At 37.2% G+C, this 21,794-nt stretch overlaps 4 protein-coding genes across 4 annotated transcripts; 1 reads left to right on the top strand and 3 right to left on the bottom strand.

Moving 5' to 3' along the window:
* Nucleotides 1–3,187: 3,187 nt before the first annotated feature.
* Nucleotides 3,188–5,035, bottom strand: gpn2 (GPN-loop GTPase 2). Its single transcript, XM_043260292.1, has 6 exons — nucleotides 4,947–5,035; nucleotides 4,095–4,560; nucleotides 3,855–4,011; nucleotides 3,613–3,773; nucleotides 3,413–3,543; nucleotides 3,188–3,305 (listed from the first exon to the last, which is right to left on the bottom strand). Exons 2-6 carry the CDS (start codon nucleotides 4,512–4,514, stop codon nucleotides 3,233–3,235), a joined length of 942 nt encoding a protein of 313 aa, XP_043116227.1. The 5' UTR covers nucleotides 4,515–4,560; nucleotides 4,947–5,035; the 3' UTR covers nucleotides 3,188–3,232.
* A 295-nt stretch (nucleotides 5,036–5,330) lies between these two features.
* Nucleotides 5,331–8,509, bottom strand: snip1 (Smad nuclear interacting protein). The gene is made up of 4 exons (XM_043259998.1): nucleotides 8,224–8,509; nucleotides 7,912–8,041; nucleotides 6,625–7,193; nucleotides 5,331–6,160 (listed from the first exon to the last, which is right to left on the bottom strand). The coding sequence occupies exons 1-4, from the start codon at nucleotides 8,382–8,384 to the stop codon at nucleotides 5,905–5,907; spliced, it is 1,116 nt and encodes a 371-aa protein (XP_043115933.1). The 5' UTR covers nucleotides 8,385–8,509; the 3' UTR covers nucleotides 5,331–5,904.
* A 468-nt stretch (nucleotides 8,510–8,977) lies between these two features.
* dnali1 (dynein, axonemal, light intermediate chain 1) lies at nucleotides 8,978–10,935 on the top strand. Its single transcript, XM_043261532.1, has 6 exons — nucleotides 8,978–9,256; nucleotides 9,371–9,507; nucleotides 9,986–10,155; nucleotides 10,239–10,417; nucleotides 10,595–10,759; nucleotides 10,831–10,935. The coding sequence occupies exons 1-6, from the start codon at nucleotides 9,176–9,178 to the stop codon at nucleotides 10,870–10,872; spliced, it is 774 nt and encodes a 257-aa protein (XP_043117467.1). The 5' UTR covers nucleotides 8,978–9,175; the 3' UTR covers nucleotides 10,873–10,935.
* gnl2 (guanine nucleotide binding protein-like 2 (nucleolar)) lies at nucleotides 10,908–21,491 on the bottom strand. The gene is made up of 16 exons (XM_043261531.1): nucleotides 21,318–21,491; nucleotides 20,041–20,125; nucleotides 19,606–19,700; nucleotides 19,285–19,424; nucleotides 17,709–17,893; nucleotides 17,503–17,569; nucleotides 17,249–17,407; nucleotides 15,796–15,909; nucleotides 14,975–15,103; nucleotides 13,656–13,760; nucleotides 13,376–13,534; nucleotides 12,985–13,092; nucleotides 12,166–12,650; nucleotides 11,912–11,991; nucleotides 11,540–11,613; nucleotides 10,908–11,427 (listed from the first exon to the last, which is right to left on the bottom strand). The coding sequence occupies exons 1-16, from the start codon at nucleotides 21,379–21,381 to the stop codon at nucleotides 11,293–11,295; spliced, it is 2,184 nt and encodes a 727-aa protein (XP_043117466.1). The 5' UTR covers nucleotides 21,382–21,491; the 3' UTR covers nucleotides 10,908–11,292.
* Nucleotides 21,492–21,794: the final 303 nt, after the last annotated feature.

Below are 21,794 nucleotides of genomic sequence, written 5' to 3'. Positions count from 1 at the left end.
TTCCATGGGAATCAAACCCATGACCTTGGTGTTGCGAGCATCGAGATCTACCAGTTAAGCTACAAGAAAGCCAATCAATGCGAAACATAAATCAGTCTTGAACTGTGATATTTACTGCAAGCAGACATGTAAAACATCCATATAGTGAATGTTTGATCAATTTTAACATGTTTGGGAGAAACCAAATAGTGAAAAATGTAATAGATTTTACATGATCCTTCTTTAAAAGGCATGAGATGCCATTTTAAATACACTGTTCATTGCATAAAATTACTGAACAAGAATGAAATCTGGAAGATATATAATGATTTTGCTGAGATTTCCAAGTGAAAAAAATGAAAGCCAAACAAGCACTGCTTTCATCTGTCCTTGTTTGTCAACAGTTTTAATGAGGCAGAGTACAAAGTATGGCACATTTTCTGTGTAAACAAAACCATGTGTATTCAAACCCTTTCATGACCCTCAGTGCGCCAATAAGCCACATGTATACACTGCTGGTAAAGGGAGGAAACTGCTCAGCAGAGCCCTTCATTCAATCAGAGTTTCATTCAATCCCTTGTTCTCAGACACACCCCCACATGGGAATCCATAAAGTAGCAAGAGCAGACACAAGGAAGTTGGTCCTCAGCCAGCAGGTTGCTGGGCAGCCGTCACACACACAAAATTACTCTCTGAAGTGTGCTAGGGAAGGAAGTACCACTCCAGAGAGCCATATGAAACCATAACTGGGGCATAATCGTGTGTTCGGCACACACTCATGGCATTCATGACAATAAAAAAAAATATGTGCTGGTGGTGACATCATTTGCCCGAGGAAAAACTATGGAAACTTTGGCCTGAAGTTTTTTGAAAAGAAAAAAGTAAATAAAAAACAATATTATAAGTCGTGTGTTATATATATGGGTAGTTCACAAATAAAAATTGGACCGTGTTCTATGATGTGACATAGCAAAAATGTAGAAAAAAATTAAATTGCATACAAATAACATGAGAAACATATATCAGTTCATCGCAGATTTACCAATAGCATGAGGTTTATCTTCAATGTTAGTTTTTTTTTACACCATAGGACATTCATACATCAACTACTCATATACACACACACACACACACACACACACACACACACACACACACATATATATATATATATATATATATATATATACACACACACACACATACACAAATACATGCAATGCTCTATACACTATATGACTTACAATATATAAGCACATCGTATTGCCTACTTTTTGCAACCAAGGATTACTTGGCCTACAATGTATGCATAATTTCTACCATTTCTAAATTTAGTACCACAACCGTAACCAGCAAATAGTTTATTGCACATTTGTTCTAAAATGTGCAACAATTCGTGTCACTGTCAACTTTATTATATCTGAAATATCAAATATTGTGAAATCATAGCCCTGAATAAAAGTAAACTGAGAAAAGTAACCGGATAAATAAACAGTTTTACTATTTGAGTGTAATATGCATTCACTAAGTAGTTCATGTGACATTGAAAATATCTAAACTTCTTTTAATCACCCCAAATGATGCCTGGAGCAAATATAGTGCCAAGCTTGCACATACTCAGACCCTGTAAAGCAGAAACAGATTTCACATTGCCAACTCCATTCCCTGTCTGCCTCCTGTTTTTACCCTGCAGATTCGACTAAAACGTGGACTGGATTTTTAAAACTGGCCTGGGTAACGCTCTCTAGCACATGAGGTTCTAATGACACATACATAGTGAATTCGTGGTATAGCGCAGTCCTGTTTGTGCGATGATTACAAAGATATTATAATATTCACATTATTTTTTCAGCTATCTATAAGCGTACATCGCAGCGTATTTAGTTATATGTAAATGTTACTAAGTCATCTTACTGTCACGGGCGTGATTAGAGTGCGATATAACGATCGTAATCCATTCCGCGTTTTCCACAATTCTCAAACCGAGTGCGCTAAGAGGCGAAGCACTTCTTTCTGGTTCCCGGAATACTTCCGTGGCTCGCACAAGTATGTGTTAAGGTGACTGATGTGGAGATTTATTCCTAAAGGGATGCTGTGGCACTTTCGCATATAAGCTTAAATGACTAGATCATATGTAACTGATATTGGGAAGAAAAACATGACCAAAAAGGCGAGTTCAACAAACACCGAGCACTATCTAACATAGTTGTCATGTCTCCCTTTCGTGTACAATGCATTCCTGTGTTCCTCCGCGAGTGAGAAGGCCTTTTCAAGGTCCAGACTACACATGATGAGAAAGGTGTTCCGGCTCGATAAAGGTTCTCTGCCACAAGTTAGCAAATTACGCGCCATGTATCAGGAGAGCGGGAAAGAAAACATGCGTACACCAAACAACGAAACCAGAACCTTTATGTGCTGTTTTACAAGGGTGTACCAAATAATAAAACCCCGCAGCGTTCGTGGATTCGCTTATAAATTATCCAAATTTCATGCATTTAAGCACGTCAATTATTTGTTAATTGTTTGAACGATTCGTTTGTCGTAAATCGTCTGTAATTCGGCCACAAAATTAAAATTCAGGCGACTGCAGTTTTTCAAAATTGTGATAAACGAGAAAAAGCTGACTACTATATTGTGTGAACACGTAACCGCTACGATAGCGAACCCTAGTGGCGATACTCCACTGCACTCACACACTGATCAATAAATTGAGGAATTGAATTAATCTATTTACCCATCAAATCATTCATTCTCAAACACTAAGACGCATGTCTACGAAAGCCTGAACAATCATTCTCAGTTTCCTTATATCAGTGCAACTCAAGCTGAAACAATAAGATTTAGTTTTACTGTGGACAAACAGTACTTTGCTTAGATACATAAGCACATTGTTTCTAAGATACAGAACAAACAAAAGTCTTTATTACAAAATAAGAATTTGTTTCCTTGTAAAGTCGCATCTAATGCAATAAATTGTCTAATTATTGCTTGTGTAGAAAACATTTTGCAATGCATGTGTGCATAGATTTTAATTTTGTTACTGGAACTTTTTTTATTTAAAAACATTTAAACTATTCTGTTAATGCACAAATTTCGGTGCGGAGAAAAATGTTTAAAAAAAACCCTATCTTTTAATAGTTCTTTTATTTTGTTCATTTGTGGAATTTTAGCGTGCATGCAATGTGTTTGAATGTGAGAAATAAGACCTCTGCAAATAGCTTTTTTTGTTTTTTTTTAATCAATATAAAAATGGTCACAAATCCATAACTTCATCCTCCACAGTCTTCTCAGTGGCTTCCACGTATTTCTCCTGTACACTAAGAGTTCTGAGTCAAATGCTTAAGGACAAACAAAATTCAACCACGTGACTGCAGAAAACAGAAGTGTGTTAACAACCACAAAAACAGAAAAGTAAACAGCATGACAAGGATACGTGCTGAACTGGAAGTCAGCTCCAACTGCGGCAGACATCATAGCCTGCAGGTTCCTTTCCTCCAGGTCTCCAAAGCAGTAGCCATTAGCTTTGTCCACAGTTCTCAGAACTTGAGTCATGCTTTCTTTGTCCTGTATAGAAATAACAACGGTGAAAAATCGTGCATGCATCTCATTATAATTACAAAATTGAGCACTAACCTGCACATTGAGAGGTACGAAAGACACCAAGCTGTAGTCCTGGATCACTTCAGCCAACTTCACATTCAGGTGGTGAAACTTTTTGAAGAAAGGGTCTAAGGAAAGATGCTCCACCAAATACGTCAAGTCCAGAACCTCAGTGTAGAAGTCTAGGTTGAATGCTTAAAAAAAGCGTTGGTATTAAATTACAGTATATCCACAAATCGGGCATTTCTGCATCAGTCTGGACTTTATTAACTTACCAAGTTTGCCATACTGCTCAATGAGGTCCATTTTTGAGAGCACGTTGACGTGTGGCAATTCAACGTGCAGCATGGTGGACAGGGACGTACACAATACAGAGATGAACTTGGCCGGATCAGCACAGTAATGGGAATCCACCAGATGCACTGCGGTCAGCTGCCAATATTAGATCAAAATCAGGAAATATACCTTCTTAAATCGCGAGAGGAGTTCAAGAAACTTTCTCACCATCTACTTACCCTGAAATTCCACTTCGACAACTGTGCAAATATGTTCTTCACTGAATTATGGTGAGTGTAAAGTTCCACCTGACCTGGGCAGTCAAAAAGGAAGTAGCAGTCATGGTGGTCTTTCAGCTTGTTCTCTAACCAGTCCAAATTTGCCTCTAAGTATTCCATAGAGTAGATAAGGCCACCATTGGGGCCAAGTTTTAGACCGTCCATCACATCGTCCAGGGTGATGAGCTCGGATATATCCACGGCACACGGATAAGGCAGGCCTTCATTGGCAGGATCCAGGTTCACAACGACCACCTTGCGCCCGAGGCGGCTGAGGAACTCTTGCATCCCCCGGCAGTAAGTGGTTTTACCTGAGCCAGGTGGACCAATCACAACCTGGCCAAAACGTAGGGCTGGTTTTGGAGGATTTGATGATGTCATGATGATGCAGGTTCACCGCTACGTAACTGAAGAAACTAAGCTACATCTAAAAGAGAGAGAAGATTGTTTTCAAGCTAAAAGACTTCACGTTTTTTAATGTTGGGGGGAAATAACAATCACTGAACCACATGAAGGTGTGATGACAGAATTTTCATTGGATAAACTGTCTTCAAGAGATTGAAGAATAAAGGGGAACTTAAAATAGGTGATGATAACGGTTTATCGGTTTTTATTAGTATGTAAATACTATGTAAAATATAAATACTAAAGAATAGATAACGTTACTGTAGCGCGGGAATAGTGGCACCTGTAAACAAACTCATTCAGACAGATAGGACGAAACCACATTAAACTAGAATTATTGTATATGTGAAACCAAATACATCTTATATCGTAAAACAAATATGTATAGAACAAAACATGTACACAAACCTTTGAAAGTCAGTGAATTACTTCGCTCCAACATGACGCTATAAACGTGACGGAAACCGGATGTTGAGGATTTCAAAATAAAAGTCGCGCAAAACTTACTTTGCGGCTCGTCTTAAGAGAAAACAAAAAACTTTATAGAACCGTACTTCATAAATCGAACGAAACTGTTTTTACGAAGAATAATATATTGTTCGAAGGCCAAGATGTGATCTGTATGTCTCCGAGCACTCTGTAGGCTATATTGTGATAAATACTAAACGTAATTAAAATATGAAATATATAATACTAAATTAACTGAATACATCATTTTGGTTGTCAAAGGAATAATGTCTGGGTTATCGTTCATCATATACGCTTACAATATAGTTAATCAAAAGACCAACATTCATTATTATCCATCTTTATTTTACAATACAAAACATCTAAAAATCAAATATGAACAAAAAAATATCTAAAGAAAGATGCCATGTTTTATATAATATTCAGATGAGTCTCCATAACCATGATGATGATCATCTGCTGGAGGAAAAAAAAAGATTGGTTCAGCTAACCAGGACACAGAATGTATCTAATCACAAAGACTACAAACTAAAAGACATTAAAACAAGCACTCACATCAAATACAGCCAGTATATTTACAGTAACCAAACCTGGACATTATATGCACTACTTCAAGAGTATCCAAAATATATGTTTTTTTTTTTTAAAGATTAATTAGTTCTGGCATTGAGCACTTGCTTTGAGGAACAACACTGTACACACAGTTTGATGGGATACAAAACTATCCACCTGAGAATAGAGTCATACAGACAACTTGGGCAGGCTGAAGCGAGATTCTTTCATTGTCCATAAGGAAATTCTGAATTAATAATTTCACGCTGGTCCTGTTCCTACCAATGAAACTCTTTCAAAGAGTCCAGCACAAAACAGATCACTTTGGTAAACATTGACGCAAGAACTATTCATCCAAGCCTTCGTCCTCTTCATCCTCCTTCTTTGCGTCAACCTCGGCTGTGTCGGAGAACTCATGAAGGAGCACATACTCTCTGCTGCTGAAGCCAAACTTCAGCACGTCCTTCTCTTTGAGCTCGTAGTAGCGCTGAGGCTCTATACGCTGATTGTTCAGGTAGGTTCCATTACCAGAACCCAGATCGATGATGTACGGCTTCACTCTCCTGCCCATGGTGCCATCCGCCCGTGTAAACTCCACTAATCTGGAGAAGACAGAAATTACAGACAAAAGTGAAATCATTTTGAAGAAATTAACACTTGAATTCTATCTTATATTCTAGAATATAAGCCATATATTAGTAATAATTAAGCCATCCCTAATCCTACCCAATATCTAAACTTAACAACTATTAATAATAAGCAGCAAATTAGGAATATTTTGAGGGAAAGGTCTTTGTTAATAGAGAATAAATGTTCCCTATTCTACAGTGTTATCTTTTTTATTGTAATGTGATGTACATTAACCTTCGTGTTATGGAAAAAAATACTAAGGATGTTAACTGCTACTGTAAACTATTTGGTTACCAACATATAAAAATGTCTATTGTCATCAGCAGAAGAAAAAAAGTTATACAAAATGGGGAAGAATAAATAATGACAGAATTATGATTTTTAAAAGAACTCTCTCTTTAACCATTTACTAAATATCTTTTATTCTTGTTCTGACCTGTACTGAAAAACAGCATGCTGTTTGGAACATGAAGGGTGGTCGATAGGAATGTCGGCAATCTTCCTCTGGCGTCCAAGAAGATACGCACTCTGTCTGTGGATGTACATGACTGGAAGAGGTTCGTCATTTTTAAAGGGGTACAAACGCCATCTGCGTTTAGGGATCCGGGCCTCGGGAGGCTCGTTATACTTGATCACCACCCCCCTGTACGTATTGGTATCTTCCACCAAGGCACCTGATAGTTCAAAGTTGGGTTTTTCCTTCTCCGCTGCAGGTGCAGAATCACCAGCGTCTTCACCGCCAAACTCATGCTCCTCATTACCACTGCCACTCTGAGCCTCCTGTCTGAGGCGATTCTCCCGCCGCCGTTCATTATGCCGTTCCCTCTCAGCCTGCTGTTGCTGTTGTAGGTGGGCATCGCGTTCTCTTCCTCTATTTCTGTTCTGTTCTCTGTCTCGCTCTCTTTGATGAGGCCGCTCTCCCTCGCGCTTCATCCTCCGATCGTCTGAATCATCCCTTCTCTCCCGATGCCGATGAGCTTCAGATCCTCGGTGATCATCTTGCTCCTGTAATTAAAAACAAAAACTTAAAACCTATACTTTGTATGTATAATACACACACACATATACACACACACACCCACACATATACATATATATACACACACACACTTCAAATATCTAGTATTTATAATATGTAATTACAATTATATATCTGTAAACAACATTTACATACATTTTCTTGTTTATACATATACATATGCATAAAAACAACTAATATTTTATCTATTAATTAAAAAAATACATATGAATCATGTTGCATCATCTTGTTATGTGTGTGTGTGTGTGATCTGCGTGTAATGAAAATAAAACCTCAGTTGCTAAATAATTCATATTAAAGGACTGTGTGTGCATGCTTATATATAATACAATGTAACCATACATAACATTTTGTAAACAAAATTACATTTTGCTTAAGTAAAATCCCAAAATATCAACAATTTAAAAAAAATAAACACACACAATGAAAGCAATAATGATACTAATGTATACTACTACTACTACTACTACTACTACTAATAATAATAATGTTTTTGAATACTAATTTAATTAAATGGTACATCCAAGAGTCAAATTATGTTATAGTGCAATTCTTCCCCCATTAATTCCCTACTGCAAAGACATCTGTGGTTTTTCTAACCGATTTAAAAACAGCTTTCTTGTCAGTCTGACATTGTATAATTTGTTAGCTTAAGACAAGCTGAAATGTATCAGTTTAACTCACCCGCTTTATCCTAACGTCATTGCTGCGGTGCGGGCTTCTACTTCTCCGGGGTCGAGGTGACCTCTCCTGCTGTCTACCAGATGAACGGTCTCTCCTCGCCGGAGACCTGTCCTTTCTTCTGACAGGTGATCTACAAATACAGTTCAGAAAGCACCTTGCATGTTACTACTGACTACAATACAACGACCTGTTGATCATCACCACATGCTACACTATTCCGATAGAAAGTCCAGATTAAACAAATATGAGCAATCTCTCTATTCGGCGGAGCAGTCATGAAGATAAACAAGCTGTGAGGTACAGGACGCTCACCTGCTGTCTCGTCGTCTCGGTGGAGGGCTGCTGCTGCCTCGGCTGGAGCCTGAACTGGATCTGCGGACACGAGCAGGCCGCGCGGGACTCACTTTTTCTTGTTTAATTTTTGTCTTTACATCTCGGACAGGAGATTCTCTCTGTCGTCTCCTGTTGTCCATTATGAAATGAGGCTGCCTATTAGCTTCGTGAGAAGTAAGAGTCGTTCATACCAAGTGGAAGCATGAAAACAGATTCAAACCGCACTTACGAAACTTCCATGAATACTTCCGGTTCGAAGCTTGTACGCTGAAAAAAATGGTCCTTCCTTTTTTGAAAACGCGATTTTAGTTCCGCTTCCTTTATTATTAGAGCGTCAACATACAAATTCTAATAGCGTTAATAGTTAAATTGTGGAGGATTTAGAGTGAACAACTAAACATTTTAACAGGTTACATTATGTAAATAGACAGATAAAATGAAAAAATGGGTATTATAAAATAAAACGTGTTAGAGCATATTAGTTAATGAAACAAAACAAAACAAAAGCCAAAAACAAACAAAAAAAGCCCTACACATTCACTTCAAAATCATATGACATTATCATGAATAGACTTTTTGTTTTAACAGCCTGCCACCCAGTGGCGAGTTGTGTCTTGTGTTGTAGAACATAAACACTAGATAAACACTAAATAGAACAATACAATATATTTGTGTGAATTTTTTTAAAAAAACGTAAGAAATCCATTAATATTTATTATTATAAATATGTTCTCCCGATTAGTTTAGTTCACTTTCATGGACTGACCTGCGTGATGGGAAAAAGCGGTTGTTATAGCGACGGGAAACAACAAAACCAAACTTTTGCGGCATTACGCGGTTAACTTTTACACGAAGTCGTCAAAAGCGTTACATACTAACGCAAAATTTTAAATATTTCTGTAAGTTTTCTTGACACTTCCACATCACCAGCATGATTCTCCCGACTGACTCCTTGCTGAAGTATGATTATCCGGTGTTGGTGAGCAAGAATACAGAGAGGAAGTCTCCTAGGGTAAGCAGTTCTTGGACTTAAGGTTAAATGTGGTTGTTAAGGCTAAAGTAAACCTTGTTACTGTAATGAAGCTTGAACTTTAGTTTTTCATATACTGTGTCACATTTCACACAGAGTCGCCCTTTGAAAGTGAGTCCCCAACAGCTGGTAGAGAGCGGCCCAGTCCCTCCTCCACCCAAACCCAAGAGCCCCTCAGTGGATGCCAGCAAACAGCAAACCGAGGAGATCCTGAATGCAATTCTACCACCAAGGTGAATTAAAACAAGAGGTTTATTAGTGTATTTTTCTTTATTAGGCGCAGATACTACCATTACATGTTTAATCATGTCTCATTACCTTTCAACAGTTTGGGCCCAGTAACATTTTTGACTATAAAATTACAAACGATTTATAATGAACACAATGTTGTTCTGAATGCGCATGTATCACGACTTCCTCATAGGCAATAAGCAATGTTTAAAAATGCTTCCTCAGCACCAAATCTGCATGCTAGAATGATTTCTGAAAAATCAAGTGGCACTGATGTAAGGACTGCTGAAAATTCAGCTTTGCCACCACAGGGATGCATTTTAAAACGTAATAAAATATAAATCAGCTTTTTAAAATTGAAGTAATATGTCACGATATTGTTTATATTTTCACCAACTAAATGCAGCCCTGGTCGGCTTAAAATATGTATTTTTTACCAAAAAAGATAGAATATAAATCTTTAAAATGGTTCTCTTACAGGGAATGGATGGAGGACAACCAGTTGTGGGTGCAGCCGGTGTCCAGCGCTCCGTGCACACGCATGGACGTTATTCATTTGCAAGAACAACTGGACAGAAGCTTGCAGGGAAGGCAGGCCAGAGAAACGGGCATCTGCCCTGTGCGCAGAGAGCTCTACTCTCAGTGCTTCGGTAAAAATACACATATTACTAATGAAGTGTCATATTTATAGCTGTTGAGATTCACATGGCATTCCCTCCTTCAAATGTCTCAGATGAGTTAATTAGACAGGTCACCATTAACTGTGCCGAGCGGGGCCATCTGCTGCTGCAAGTTAGAGATGAGATTCGTATGACCATCGCTGCCTATCAAACACTGTACGAGAGCAGCGTGGCCTTTGGCATGAGGAAAGCACTTCAAGCAGAGCATGGCATGGTTGACATGGAGAACAAGGTCATTTTCTACATATACCCTTAAATAATAGAAACATTGTGTGTTCTAAAATGTTTAATATTTTGAGAAATATCCCCAATTGTGTAATGCAGAAGAAAGCAAGCCATTATATTTAAAGTAAGACCTGGCAAGCACAAATTACCTTTTTTTGCTTGCTGAATTACAATCTGTCGATAGATTTTAAATCTGGAGAGCGAGAAGCGAGATTTGGAGAGGATGTTGAACGAGCAGAAGGCCAAATGTGAGGCCATCGAGAAACGGGAAGCAGAACGGCGAGAAATTGAGGAAAAGAAGCATGCTGAAGAGGTTCAGTTCCTCAAACGAACTAATCAGCAACTCAAGGTAAAGCAGAGATCATTATAATCATGATTTTTAATTATTTTTTGGACTCTTATGCAATAATTTTTTTTTAGGCACAACTGGAGGGCATAATTACCCTGAGGAATAAGGCCTAAATATTTATAATAATAATACACTTACTCTCACACCATTTTAATGAATAAAACTTTTATTAAAGCATCTGTTCAGAGTATTTATTTTATTCCATTTTTTTCCAAACAAAAAGAACATATGTAGATGCACAGGTACATAATTCACATTTCAGCACTGTAGAATCAGGACCCTGTCTTAAGTTAAAAGCGCTGAAAAGGCACAGAGCTGAAATAAATGAGCTGTCCGACTGTAGTTAAAATGTTCAGGATGATGGCTGGTGCTACAGTTTGAATGAAAAAAAGTGCACTGGAACGATTATATCAGAGCTCAAACGAACCTTCACTTTTTCACAAATCACTGTGATTCCACACCAGAAGTTCCAACCTAGCCACCGACATGGCTTTGGAAACACGGATTGATGTGACTGGGTATCTAGCCAGGTATTATCGCTTGGCTCGTTTGGCTTTCTTCCCATCCAAGGGCATTTTTCTGTTCTTATTCTTGTTCTTGACATTGTGAGTTTCATAATAGCGGACTCCCACTTTCTTCACTTTCTGGGCACGCTCCAGTCTTCTTTTCTGTTGCGGTCAAGAAGTTCAACAGAAAAAAGGAGATCAGTTTGGTCTCAAATTTATGTGAGACGTCTGGACTAAGGAATCAAGACGATTGAGCTGGGAGAATAGTGCATACCTCTTTAGATGTGAGTTTGGTAGGTTGTGCAGGCTCATCATCTTCAGCTTTCCTCTTTTTACCCAAATGTACAGCTGGAAAAGCAAAACAGGATGAGTGTCATTACTCACTTATTAGAAGCACCAGAAAACCCCAAATCATTGAAAAAAATGAATTGAAGTAATGATAGCTGATTCCAATTATGCCATCATATCAATTCAATCTGAAAATGCATTCAAACAAAACTTTAAAAAATAAAAGTTATATATATATAAAAAACAAAACAAACAATTGTGTAAAAATTATATATCTATCCATCTATCTATCTATCTATATATTATATATATATATATATAAAGTATATATATATAAACATTTGACATTAAGCAGTACCTTTCCGTTGCAGATTCTTTGCATCATTCTTCTTTGCTGTGGTTTCACTGAACACCTTTTCAGACAGGCCCTTAGGAATTCTATAAAAACATCAAGACAACATTATCAACAAATAAAAGCTAACCCTATAATAATAGCTTTACTGATTATATATTTTGTATTGCTTCGCATATTTTTTATCTTGCTGTCTATGCTTTAAAGTGTCCCAAAAGATGCCTATAAATAAAATATTATCAATATGAGCTTAAACAAACCGTATGGCGGAGAAGTGTTTTGATTTAGCACGATCAAGAAAATGCTTTAATTTTGCAATCTTCTCGTCCATCTCTTTATTTATTTCACACGTGCTCTTCTTTTCTGATTTGTTCTTTGGGGAATCAGAAACAGAGGATTCTTCTTGCTGTTGTTCACCAGTCTGCTCTTCCTTTTCCTCATCGTCCTCATTCTCCTCATCTTGCTCATCATCATCATCCTCTGACCAAGAGGGATCCATTATGTCAGGTATCTCGACAGGCACAAGGTCCTCCTCGCTGAACTCTGGAGCGACGTTTATTTTGCCAAAGTTCTGCTTGACGTTGCTGAAGATTTTCTGCATCTCCTCCTTACTCTGTCTCAGACACTTTTGATCTTCCTGCAGGCTAGATGAGGCCCCGTCCACATCCTGAGCTTCAAGTCTGTTTTCCAACTCTTCCTGCTTGGTTTCCATCTCAGGCATTTCCAGCATCAGTTGTGCTTTGTTCTGAGTGGAAAGATCAAGTGTCAGTTTAAGACTATAAATGTTTAAGTGCATTACTGTCTGCCAGTATAAAGACAGTCAAAATTCAAGTAATTTTGTTGGCCACAGTGACTTAAGAGAGGATTTGTATCAAGTAATTCAATATGCATTAAGGAAATTACATATAAACAATGTCTTCCAAGGTCTTTTAAAACAACATAAAGCTCTAATGTTAGCAAAACATGCAACAGTGATGATATTGGAAGACATTTTGTGAATGTTAAAGTGAAATTTACAAAGACCAAGCAATTTTAAGACACTAAACTTTGTAGGATATTAAGAACAAATGTTCATTTACCCCTTTATCCATCTCGCCTCCTGGGGGCTTAACAAAAAAGGGGATGCGTCCCCTCTGCCAATCATTCAAAACCATTTTAGACACAGTAGACAGATCTGGCTCTCCACCCTGTATAAGTGGAACAACACAAAATACCAATCATTACAGCAGCAATGAGTACAGTATTTGGACATAGATAAAAAAACAAAAAAAAAAAAAAAAACAACTCATTTTAGTGGTTTTGGCATTAGAGTATTGTAAATTGCAATTTAAAATTAAATGTTTTCCACTGGCTTAAAGTAAGCAAACTGTCACATCTCAATCGGACACTTGAGAGGAAAGAGTAAACAAATGTGCCGTGAGGACCAAGCTGACAGTTCGTTTTATCAGATTCTTCACAATCAGGCCAGACCTTGAGCAGTTTTCCGGTGCGAAAGGCGAGCTTTTCCAGGAAATCCTCGGCAGAGCTCCAGGACGGAATGCGGTATGTCTTCTGGATGTACTCTGCTTTGGCCCTCTCCAGCACCGCTCCAATGTGGTCCTCTGGATTTCGGATTTTCTCCACTTGAACCTAAATGCAACAGATACAAAGTGAGTGGAGGAAGCCAATGGGATTGCCAATGTGAAATTGGCAATCCCATTGGTGAATGTGAAATGTGAATGGTTGACTTTGAGAGTCAAGGTCATCGTACCACTCCCTTCAGCACAATGTCAGTCTCGCTGTCGTTGGAGGGATAGACGACGCCAGGACAGTCTATGAGGAAAATGCGTCTCATTAGTGTGATATACTGCCAGACCTGTCAGAAAAAAAAAAAAGACAAAATGGCATTGAGTTTGAGCTTGAGTCATCTGACAAAAAGTCCACAGATTCATCCAATGACCTCCATTTAAGAAACCACAAGACTGAAAACATTTCAATATAACGAACTGCATTTAAAATATACGCAATTTATAAGAACTTTCGACAAGTTAGCAAGCAGTCAATTAACTTTAAGTTTATAAAAAGTAAAACTAAATAGATTATGAATGTGGCTGACTGGCCAAAGGCCTAAACAGTGATTCAGGCAAATCCAACATTTCAACATAAGAAAAGCTAGTTAACGAAGCACAACGATTTTTTAAGCTATTAAAATCAAATCAAACCTATCTATCTCATAATCGAACTAGAAAGACTGTTGTTAGAAGTAAGAAAGAAAGGAAAATAGAAGACAGAAATGTCTACTAATTGAAGAATCACTCAAATCAGGGCACACTGGGGAAATTTTAAATGAAACAATTTATCATTTAAAACATAAACAGAAGAGCGTGGAAGTCCAGATTTGTTTAGAAATTGATTTCACTCTGGCCTCCGTCAGTAATGTTTTTCCTTTGCCTTGCACTTTCACTCACTCTCTGAAAACCATTTCTCAAGTCCATGTTTGTGAAATGAGAGGAAAAAATTGACAACATAAAAAAGTAATTTCACACAAAAACATGAATACACAAAAGTTGCAGCCAAAACCAAAATGCTGGAAACCAAAGCTGTCCAAAATGTTACCACATGTCAGCATCTGGCAGGTAACCTTACACTTACAAAATAAATAAATAAATAAATAAATAAATTCTGAATCATTTAATGTCACATACGAAGAGGAATCACTCAATCATCTGATGTTCATGATCAGTATATGACAAACATAAGAGTGGTATTGGAAAAGCTCATCAAAAATGATACCTTTTGAATACAAAATTGAAATATAATGTAATGGGTTAGTATCAATAATGGTATGGAAAATAGCAGCATGAACATTGTGTTACACTTTGTATCCATATGGGGAAAAGTCACTCAGGATTGGAATGGCATTAGAGTCTGCAAGCTAATCATAGATTTTTCATTTTTGGGTAAACTAAATTAGCACCAAACAGAGATAAAGGAATGTGATTGGCAAAGAAAAAAAAAAGCTGCCGTTTTTTCCTAGACAGTGTGACTATACAACATCCAAGATGAAAAGAAAAGCTTCTGAGATCTTACCTTTGTCTCACCAGCAAGTGGTGCCACGTTACAAACTTTTTTGGAGCGCAGGGTATTGATAACAGAGCTCTTTCCAACATTGGGGTAACCAATGAAGCCAACACTGATCTGCTTTTTATCCGAGTGGAGCTGAGCAAAAATCAAAATGGACATGTTAATACTAGGCATACGTCATTATGAAACGCAGCAATTAAATAGAAGAAATACACACATACTGTCAAGACCTGATATAATGTCGGTTTCATGGTATCAAGGTCAAACAAGATGATCTTGAATCAGCCCTTCTCCCAACAATTTGCACGTTCCCTCTCACCTTTCATTATACAAGCAGCCCAAGAAATAAAAGCTTGATACACAACCTACAAAGACCTCTTAAATGTCATTACACCTGCAGATTTATATCCCACGCATGGCAACAGTGATATTTTTGCCCCGCTGTTTTCGAACTCCTAAAAGAGTGTCCTGTCATATAAACCTCAGCAGAATTTATGTTATGTAAGCCCTCTCTTCTTTTTAGTATTTCCAATTTTTTGTTTACGGCTGTGCTCCCAAAAATAGCTACGAGGCAGATGTGAAGACAGGACAGGAGCCCAATAGCATGGGAGGGTGGGGTGCATCTGGTACCCAACCAAACCACTGCTCTCTACATCTGTTGCCATTACGGACCAAAAAACAGACTGACCTTGTCCTAAAACTGCAGCTTGAGTAGATAAATGATGTGGATCGAAACTGTTGTGCGTCTAAAACCTGTAGTCCATGTTTCCAAGACACGATATTGAGTATAAGCATTACAAAAACTTTGTAAATGTTTAAAGCCTCACCTTGCCAAACTGCCGCAGGAGCTGGATAAGGGAGCCCTTGCCGAAGGAATTGGTAAGGCTGGCGTGAAAGGCCAAAGTGGGGTATTCCTGAGATAGAACTACAACCCAGTGTTTCTACAACACAAAATAAACAAGAATAAAAGAACATTCACATAGAGAAAAATAAGTGTTGAATCATCCTAAATGCTAATTAGCAACAGCATTCATAAGTGTTTCTATGAATGATTTAAAAATGGGTGCAAGCACTAAAAAATAAAAATAAAGCATTGCTCTTAATAAATAACAATTTCAACATAAGATTCAAGAGCAACATGAACATACAAATACTATAGAATACTATACTATATAATATAGAATACTATAAAATTTCTACCTTGGTCTAACACTAGTTAGTGATCTATGAAATTGTTTTTGATAAGAGAGAACAGATAAAAAGGGCACAAGCTGCCCAACAAGAATCACAACAGAATGATAAGTGATTCCCTTTCAACAACAAAACTAAATAATTTCTCAATCATTCTCCTGTTAGGTTTACAAAATACCTCAGTCATAAATCTGAAGGAGGTAGGCAATTGCTTTTTTGGCTTGAATGAAAAGGCCTGCAGCTTATAAACAGCTGGTGTAACTCCCTCATTCCTTGTTGTTGCATTTCAGAATCACCAATAACAAGAATTATACATGTGAAAGACAGCAAAAAAAAATGTCATGGAAGGAACCTTTAACTGGTTAACTATTACAAGCCAAGATAAACATGTCTGTATGTCAGTGAAACAAACTCCAGAGACGATGGAACTGAATGTACAACAGTACAAATTACAGACAGTGGCCTTCTTCCAGAAACATATTGTGATGCCTTGCTGTCTACTGCCTACATAGGTGTTTCCATTCATCCTGACTGTTCTAATCTAGAACTTTAGAACTAAAGTGGCCATTTCTGATCCCTTTATAGGAAATTGCTACGCTAAAAACACAATCCTGTGGTTATTTTAAATCAGATTGAACATTTAAAGTCAGGTCGTGATTTCTGTCATTTTGAGAAGACAACACATAACGTTCTATTCGGACTAATTCATGTCCTTAAAGTCAGCTTTATGCATTTCAATGGCAATGTTATCTACACCTAAACATGGTACCTCTATGATTCTGCAGTAGTCATGTGTTACAAGTTGTGGCTCTCAGTAAAGTTGGTTAACAAGTTGTAATTACAAGTATGTTTATCATTATGACTTTGACATTTTTTCCACCAACCTCAATAGATGATATTATGATGAGACTAAAGTAATGAATATGAATATAATTACACAGCAAAAATGTTGGAAACATATATTTAAATTTAGCATCAAGATTTCTGGTGCTTTCCTTTCCCACCATAAATGGATTAACAGAGGTTGATGTTAGCATGTTGGTAAGCTAATGTTGGAACTGGTACTAGCATTCCACTTTTATTTCTTACCGTAACCCATGTGGGAATGAGGTCACACTTATTGAGCACAAAGATGAGGTGTTTCCAAGGTTTCTCCTTCTTCAGGTAAGTCTCAATGCTCTGGGACCGAGTGCCCATAGGATCCCGAGCGTCTAGCACTTGGATGATGACGTCTGAAGAGTCGATCACCTGCGCAAAGTATGGTTCATTTTAAAATGTGACATCATATACGGTTAAGATTAGAACTTTCAATGAGTAAGGCATTAGAAAATGGTAATAACTACCTTATAAAGCTCGCCCCAGATCCTCTTTGACTGCCCCTTTTTGAAGATTTCCTCTCGAGCCTCATCCCTGCAGTGACAGGAAAATTAAATGGCTTTATCTCATATATTATATAAGCCATGCTTGATAGAAAAATATAGCTATAGCTTGCTTCTGTATTAAGTACAGAACTACATATTTTCATAATCTCTAGAAGGCACTCGCTCACTTGACTCCGCTGTCCTCAGTCACCAAATCGCGGTCTTTGTCAGAATTGTAGCTCTGAGCAGAGACCTCAGCCTGTTCAGCAAAGTCCTTTAACTCTCCCACAGACAAGGTGGGCCGCTTTCTTTGTGCTTTTGGCCCAAACGTGGTTTCAAACGTCTCTGTGTCCAGAATATGCACCTTGGTGTTCTAAAAGATCCAGCAGAAAATCAATTGACAAACAGATTTCATGAGAAGTGTTTTATCCTCTTTTCATAATGTTCATAACGTTTGGAATTTCTTTGATGAAGCAACTGATATTTTAGCTCTAGCAAAACGTTTAACAGGTCTCTGTGCTACCATTTCATAGTGGAAAGAGGCCCCAGTGATTTTATGGGAAAGACAGTGTAGCCTGAACTTTATCTTCTGTAGTAAAGATTTAAGCCTAAACAAAATGCTAAGTGACTAATTTCAGTAAACGAGGGTAAATCTGTGTATTTGGCCAAAGCTCAAGAAAGCACAGCACAAGCTGAAACATGGAAAACTTTAAATCCAATCTGACCGTTTAGACACATTCCAATACTGAAAAAAATATGCCCCAACATAAAAACAAACAAACAAAAAAACACAAAAACCAAATAACAATGAACAAAACTTCTTATAGTTAAAGTCTATAACTGGACCAAGCCAAATTGCAATCTGTAATCACCTAAAAACAAAACAAAAAAGTGAAGCCATACCACTGTTGCAACAGAGGATGGAATAAAACAAGCAATTTACAGATCTTGTCAAAGCCAGTAACATTTCTCGTAAGAAATTGTACTTCTGGTAAGATTGCATTTCTTCGGAACAATTGACGTGGATGATAAAAAGCAACCTGATTTGAGGCTAACCACCACATCACAACATGCTCAAAATATTTCTGAGAAAGACGAAAAAAAAAAATGTGCGCAAACAATGGGCATTATGGCACATGCTGGAGGAGCGTCTCAAACACCACAAATCAAAAAGAGAGGATGAAAATCAATAACTGACACAGTTTTGCCAGTTCCCTGCAACCAAAAAAACATAGTGTGTCACAGTGTGTCCAGAGACATAGAACAAAAGTAAATTGGGACGTTCATCATGCAAAGGTTTTGCTCACACATGGAACAGTTTAGATGTTGAAGCAAATCAACAACATTTGCCGAAGGAACATGAAGAACAGAGCAAAACCTTACATTTTATTCTGAGCACATATTTTTTTTGCTCTGTTCTTCACTACTGGCAGACAGCAGACCCTTAGGTGCCAAAGAGCAAGTTCTATCGCAGGTCAGGCAATGCCCTCGCTATACCGTCAGACTAACAAAATCACTCCACCGCTATCACGGCATAACAATTACTCTTGCTGTGTTCTTCTGTAGTACAGTATGTGTTACGTGAGATTCACAAGTTACAAGAACTTCAGCCAAGAGGTGTTTCGAAAAACTGTTTTCTCATTTAAATCCAAATGAGCTAAGCCAGTTGTTCGCAGGAATTTGCCAGAAACGAGCAACTGGTAAATCAAGTCAGAAAAGTATTTCGTAAAGGGGCAGTTTTTTCATTGGAAACTCCATACTCACGTGTGCTTTTATTCGGTCATGCAGCAGGGACATTGGTAACTTGCTCTGTTTCATCACTACACGGTATGGATCTTTCTTTACTGCGTTCATCTCTTCCTGGAATTTCTGTAAGGATGACTGCTTGATAACACGTGTATTGGCTGTACAGGAAACAGAGGAAAACCAAAGAAATATTCACATAATTAGACATTTAAAATGAATTTTTGTATGACCACAGAAGTGGCCTATAATATTACTTGCAAAAGACTTCTAGTTCCCTTCAATAACCAAGCATAAAAAAATAAGACTGATTAAAAGAAACGAAAAAGGCATTGCTCTTACCAAACCACTTGATGTTAGGCTCAACTCTGGCCACAGTTCCTGGAGCAACTGTGTTCTGGTACTGTAGGGGCTTGACCACCTTACCTCGACTGTCACTGTGGGTATATGAATATAACAATATAACTCTCTTTCGTTATAAATTTAAAACTAGTTCAAATTTGGGGTCTGTTTTTGTTAAAAATAATATGAATAAATGAATCAAATGAAAAATATATAAAAAGAGTAAATAAACAAGCTCTCTTTGATTAATGTATATCACTCCAACTACATGTATATTCGTTCATTTTTCAGTTCAATTCAGTTTATTTTTTCTTTCTTTTGTCTTGTTACATAGAAATGTATGGAAGCACCCAGAGAAATTTCTTGTTTGTGCCTATTTGGTGAATAAAGCTAATTCTGAATTGTTATCATTGTGTAATTTTGTAAACGACTTACCATCTCTGCTTCTGCCTGTACATATTCAGGCGTTTGATGGTGGCGCGGTCCCTCATGTTGTTCCCTCCAGCTCCCTTCACCCGGTCTGTGGGATAGAGATAGGAGAGGAACACGGTTATGCACAATTTACGTTAATTTATATTAACTATAATTGAGTGTTAAGCAGTTTTTTTTTTTTTAAATCTCTTGTTTACAAAGACTGCATTTAAATGATCAAAATAATAATAATAAAGTGAAACATTTGTGATTGTAATTTAAAATAACTTGCATATGTACATATATTTAAAAATTTCATATATTCATCTGATGCTAAATTGATGATCAACACAAAATGTTTTAACACTTTAAATATCAATTTAATGTCTTTGCTAGGGTTGCAATGGAATATTTTTGGTAATTTCTGAAAATGTTTTAGAAAAAACTCCCAACATTCCTAAAAATCCTGGAAAGTTTCCAAAATTACAGGAATTGTACCACATTTTTTCAAGCCTTGCTGAATAAGATAAAAATCATTCTGCCCCCAAACCTGACCAATAGTTTACAATTACTAGCATTTTTCTTTAAATAACCCTTGATTACATTTAAAATATGTGTGATGCGCAACATATTTTAATAAGAAATACTACTTTTTTTTTTAACTTAAAGTTCATTATGAGCAGTATATGAAATTAATCAGTGTCTGCATCAAAATGGCAATAAAAAAACAACAGACAAATTTATGGGACATTTAAAATATGACAACTATTGTAAGTGACAGCTATAATGTCTTAGACTGATCATTTATGCTAATCCAAAGTAAGCATTTGGCGTTTAAAAGAATATGACTTTATGAGTGCTTTTAAGCTCTTATAATGCTGAACAGTTCTCGATGAAAGTAGAGAGCGAATACTATACCATAAAAATAAATATAACTTATGACACAAATTCTAACCATTTCTGAAAATAATTTAAACATTGTGGTAGAAATCTAAAAGAAAAGTCATAATTAATTTATCGTTGAACACTGTTTGTTGTACAACAGGGCAATTTGACACCCAGACATTGTTGGTCGTAATACAAGTGTCAGCAGCCTCTAACCACAGACTTAGAGGCTCGACAGAGCTCATGGTTACACGAAATCAACTAAAAACCCTTTAAATATACAAGAAAGCTGCACTAAAAACGGACAACTGTGAAAACACAACTACAGAACGTCGCATATTTTCCTTAACAAGAGCTGGCTAACGCTTTAGCTGGTTAGCAGTTCACAGTCAGACCAGAGGTGTATTTATTCTTACCGGGATTACTGCTGGACTTTGAGGGATTTATGGAGCTTTTCTCCTTGAATTTTGGCTTGACCATTGTGATTGCTTACTCCGGGACAGTCCAAATACCGTAAACAGAGAAATATAACTGCGTATTAGTCCACTGTAGATTTCCACGTGTTACAATAAACTACAGAAACCCGGAAATACGTCATCATTCAAGCGACGACTTTTTTTCTTCGTTTTTTTTTTTTAAATCAAAACTAGTAGTTTCTAGAATTCAGGGTTAGTAATGAAAAGCCCCGATTCTATTTATCCATCTTTATGTAAGTGTGGGTGGTTAACTTACAGGTCACTTTAAACTTATTTCAAACATCTTTTATAATTGTGTAGTTTCACGACTTTATAACAACTGAACCGGCTAATCAAAAGTATTTGTTCTTTTTTAAATTCCCACATAACACAGCAGAACCATTAAAAATAAACTTAAATGAAAACTAATGATTAATA

The sequence above is a fragment of the Puntigrus tetrazona genome, chromosome 16 (genome assembly GCF_018831695.1).
Source record: "Puntigrus tetrazona isolate hp1 chromosome 16, ASM1883169v1, whole genome shotgun sequence".
In the NCBI taxonomy this organism is placed as follows: Eukaryota; Metazoa; Chordata; class Actinopteri; order Cypriniformes; family Cyprinidae; genus Puntigrus; species Puntigrus tetrazona.
This window is presented reverse-complemented; position numbering and strand designations above follow the sequence as displayed.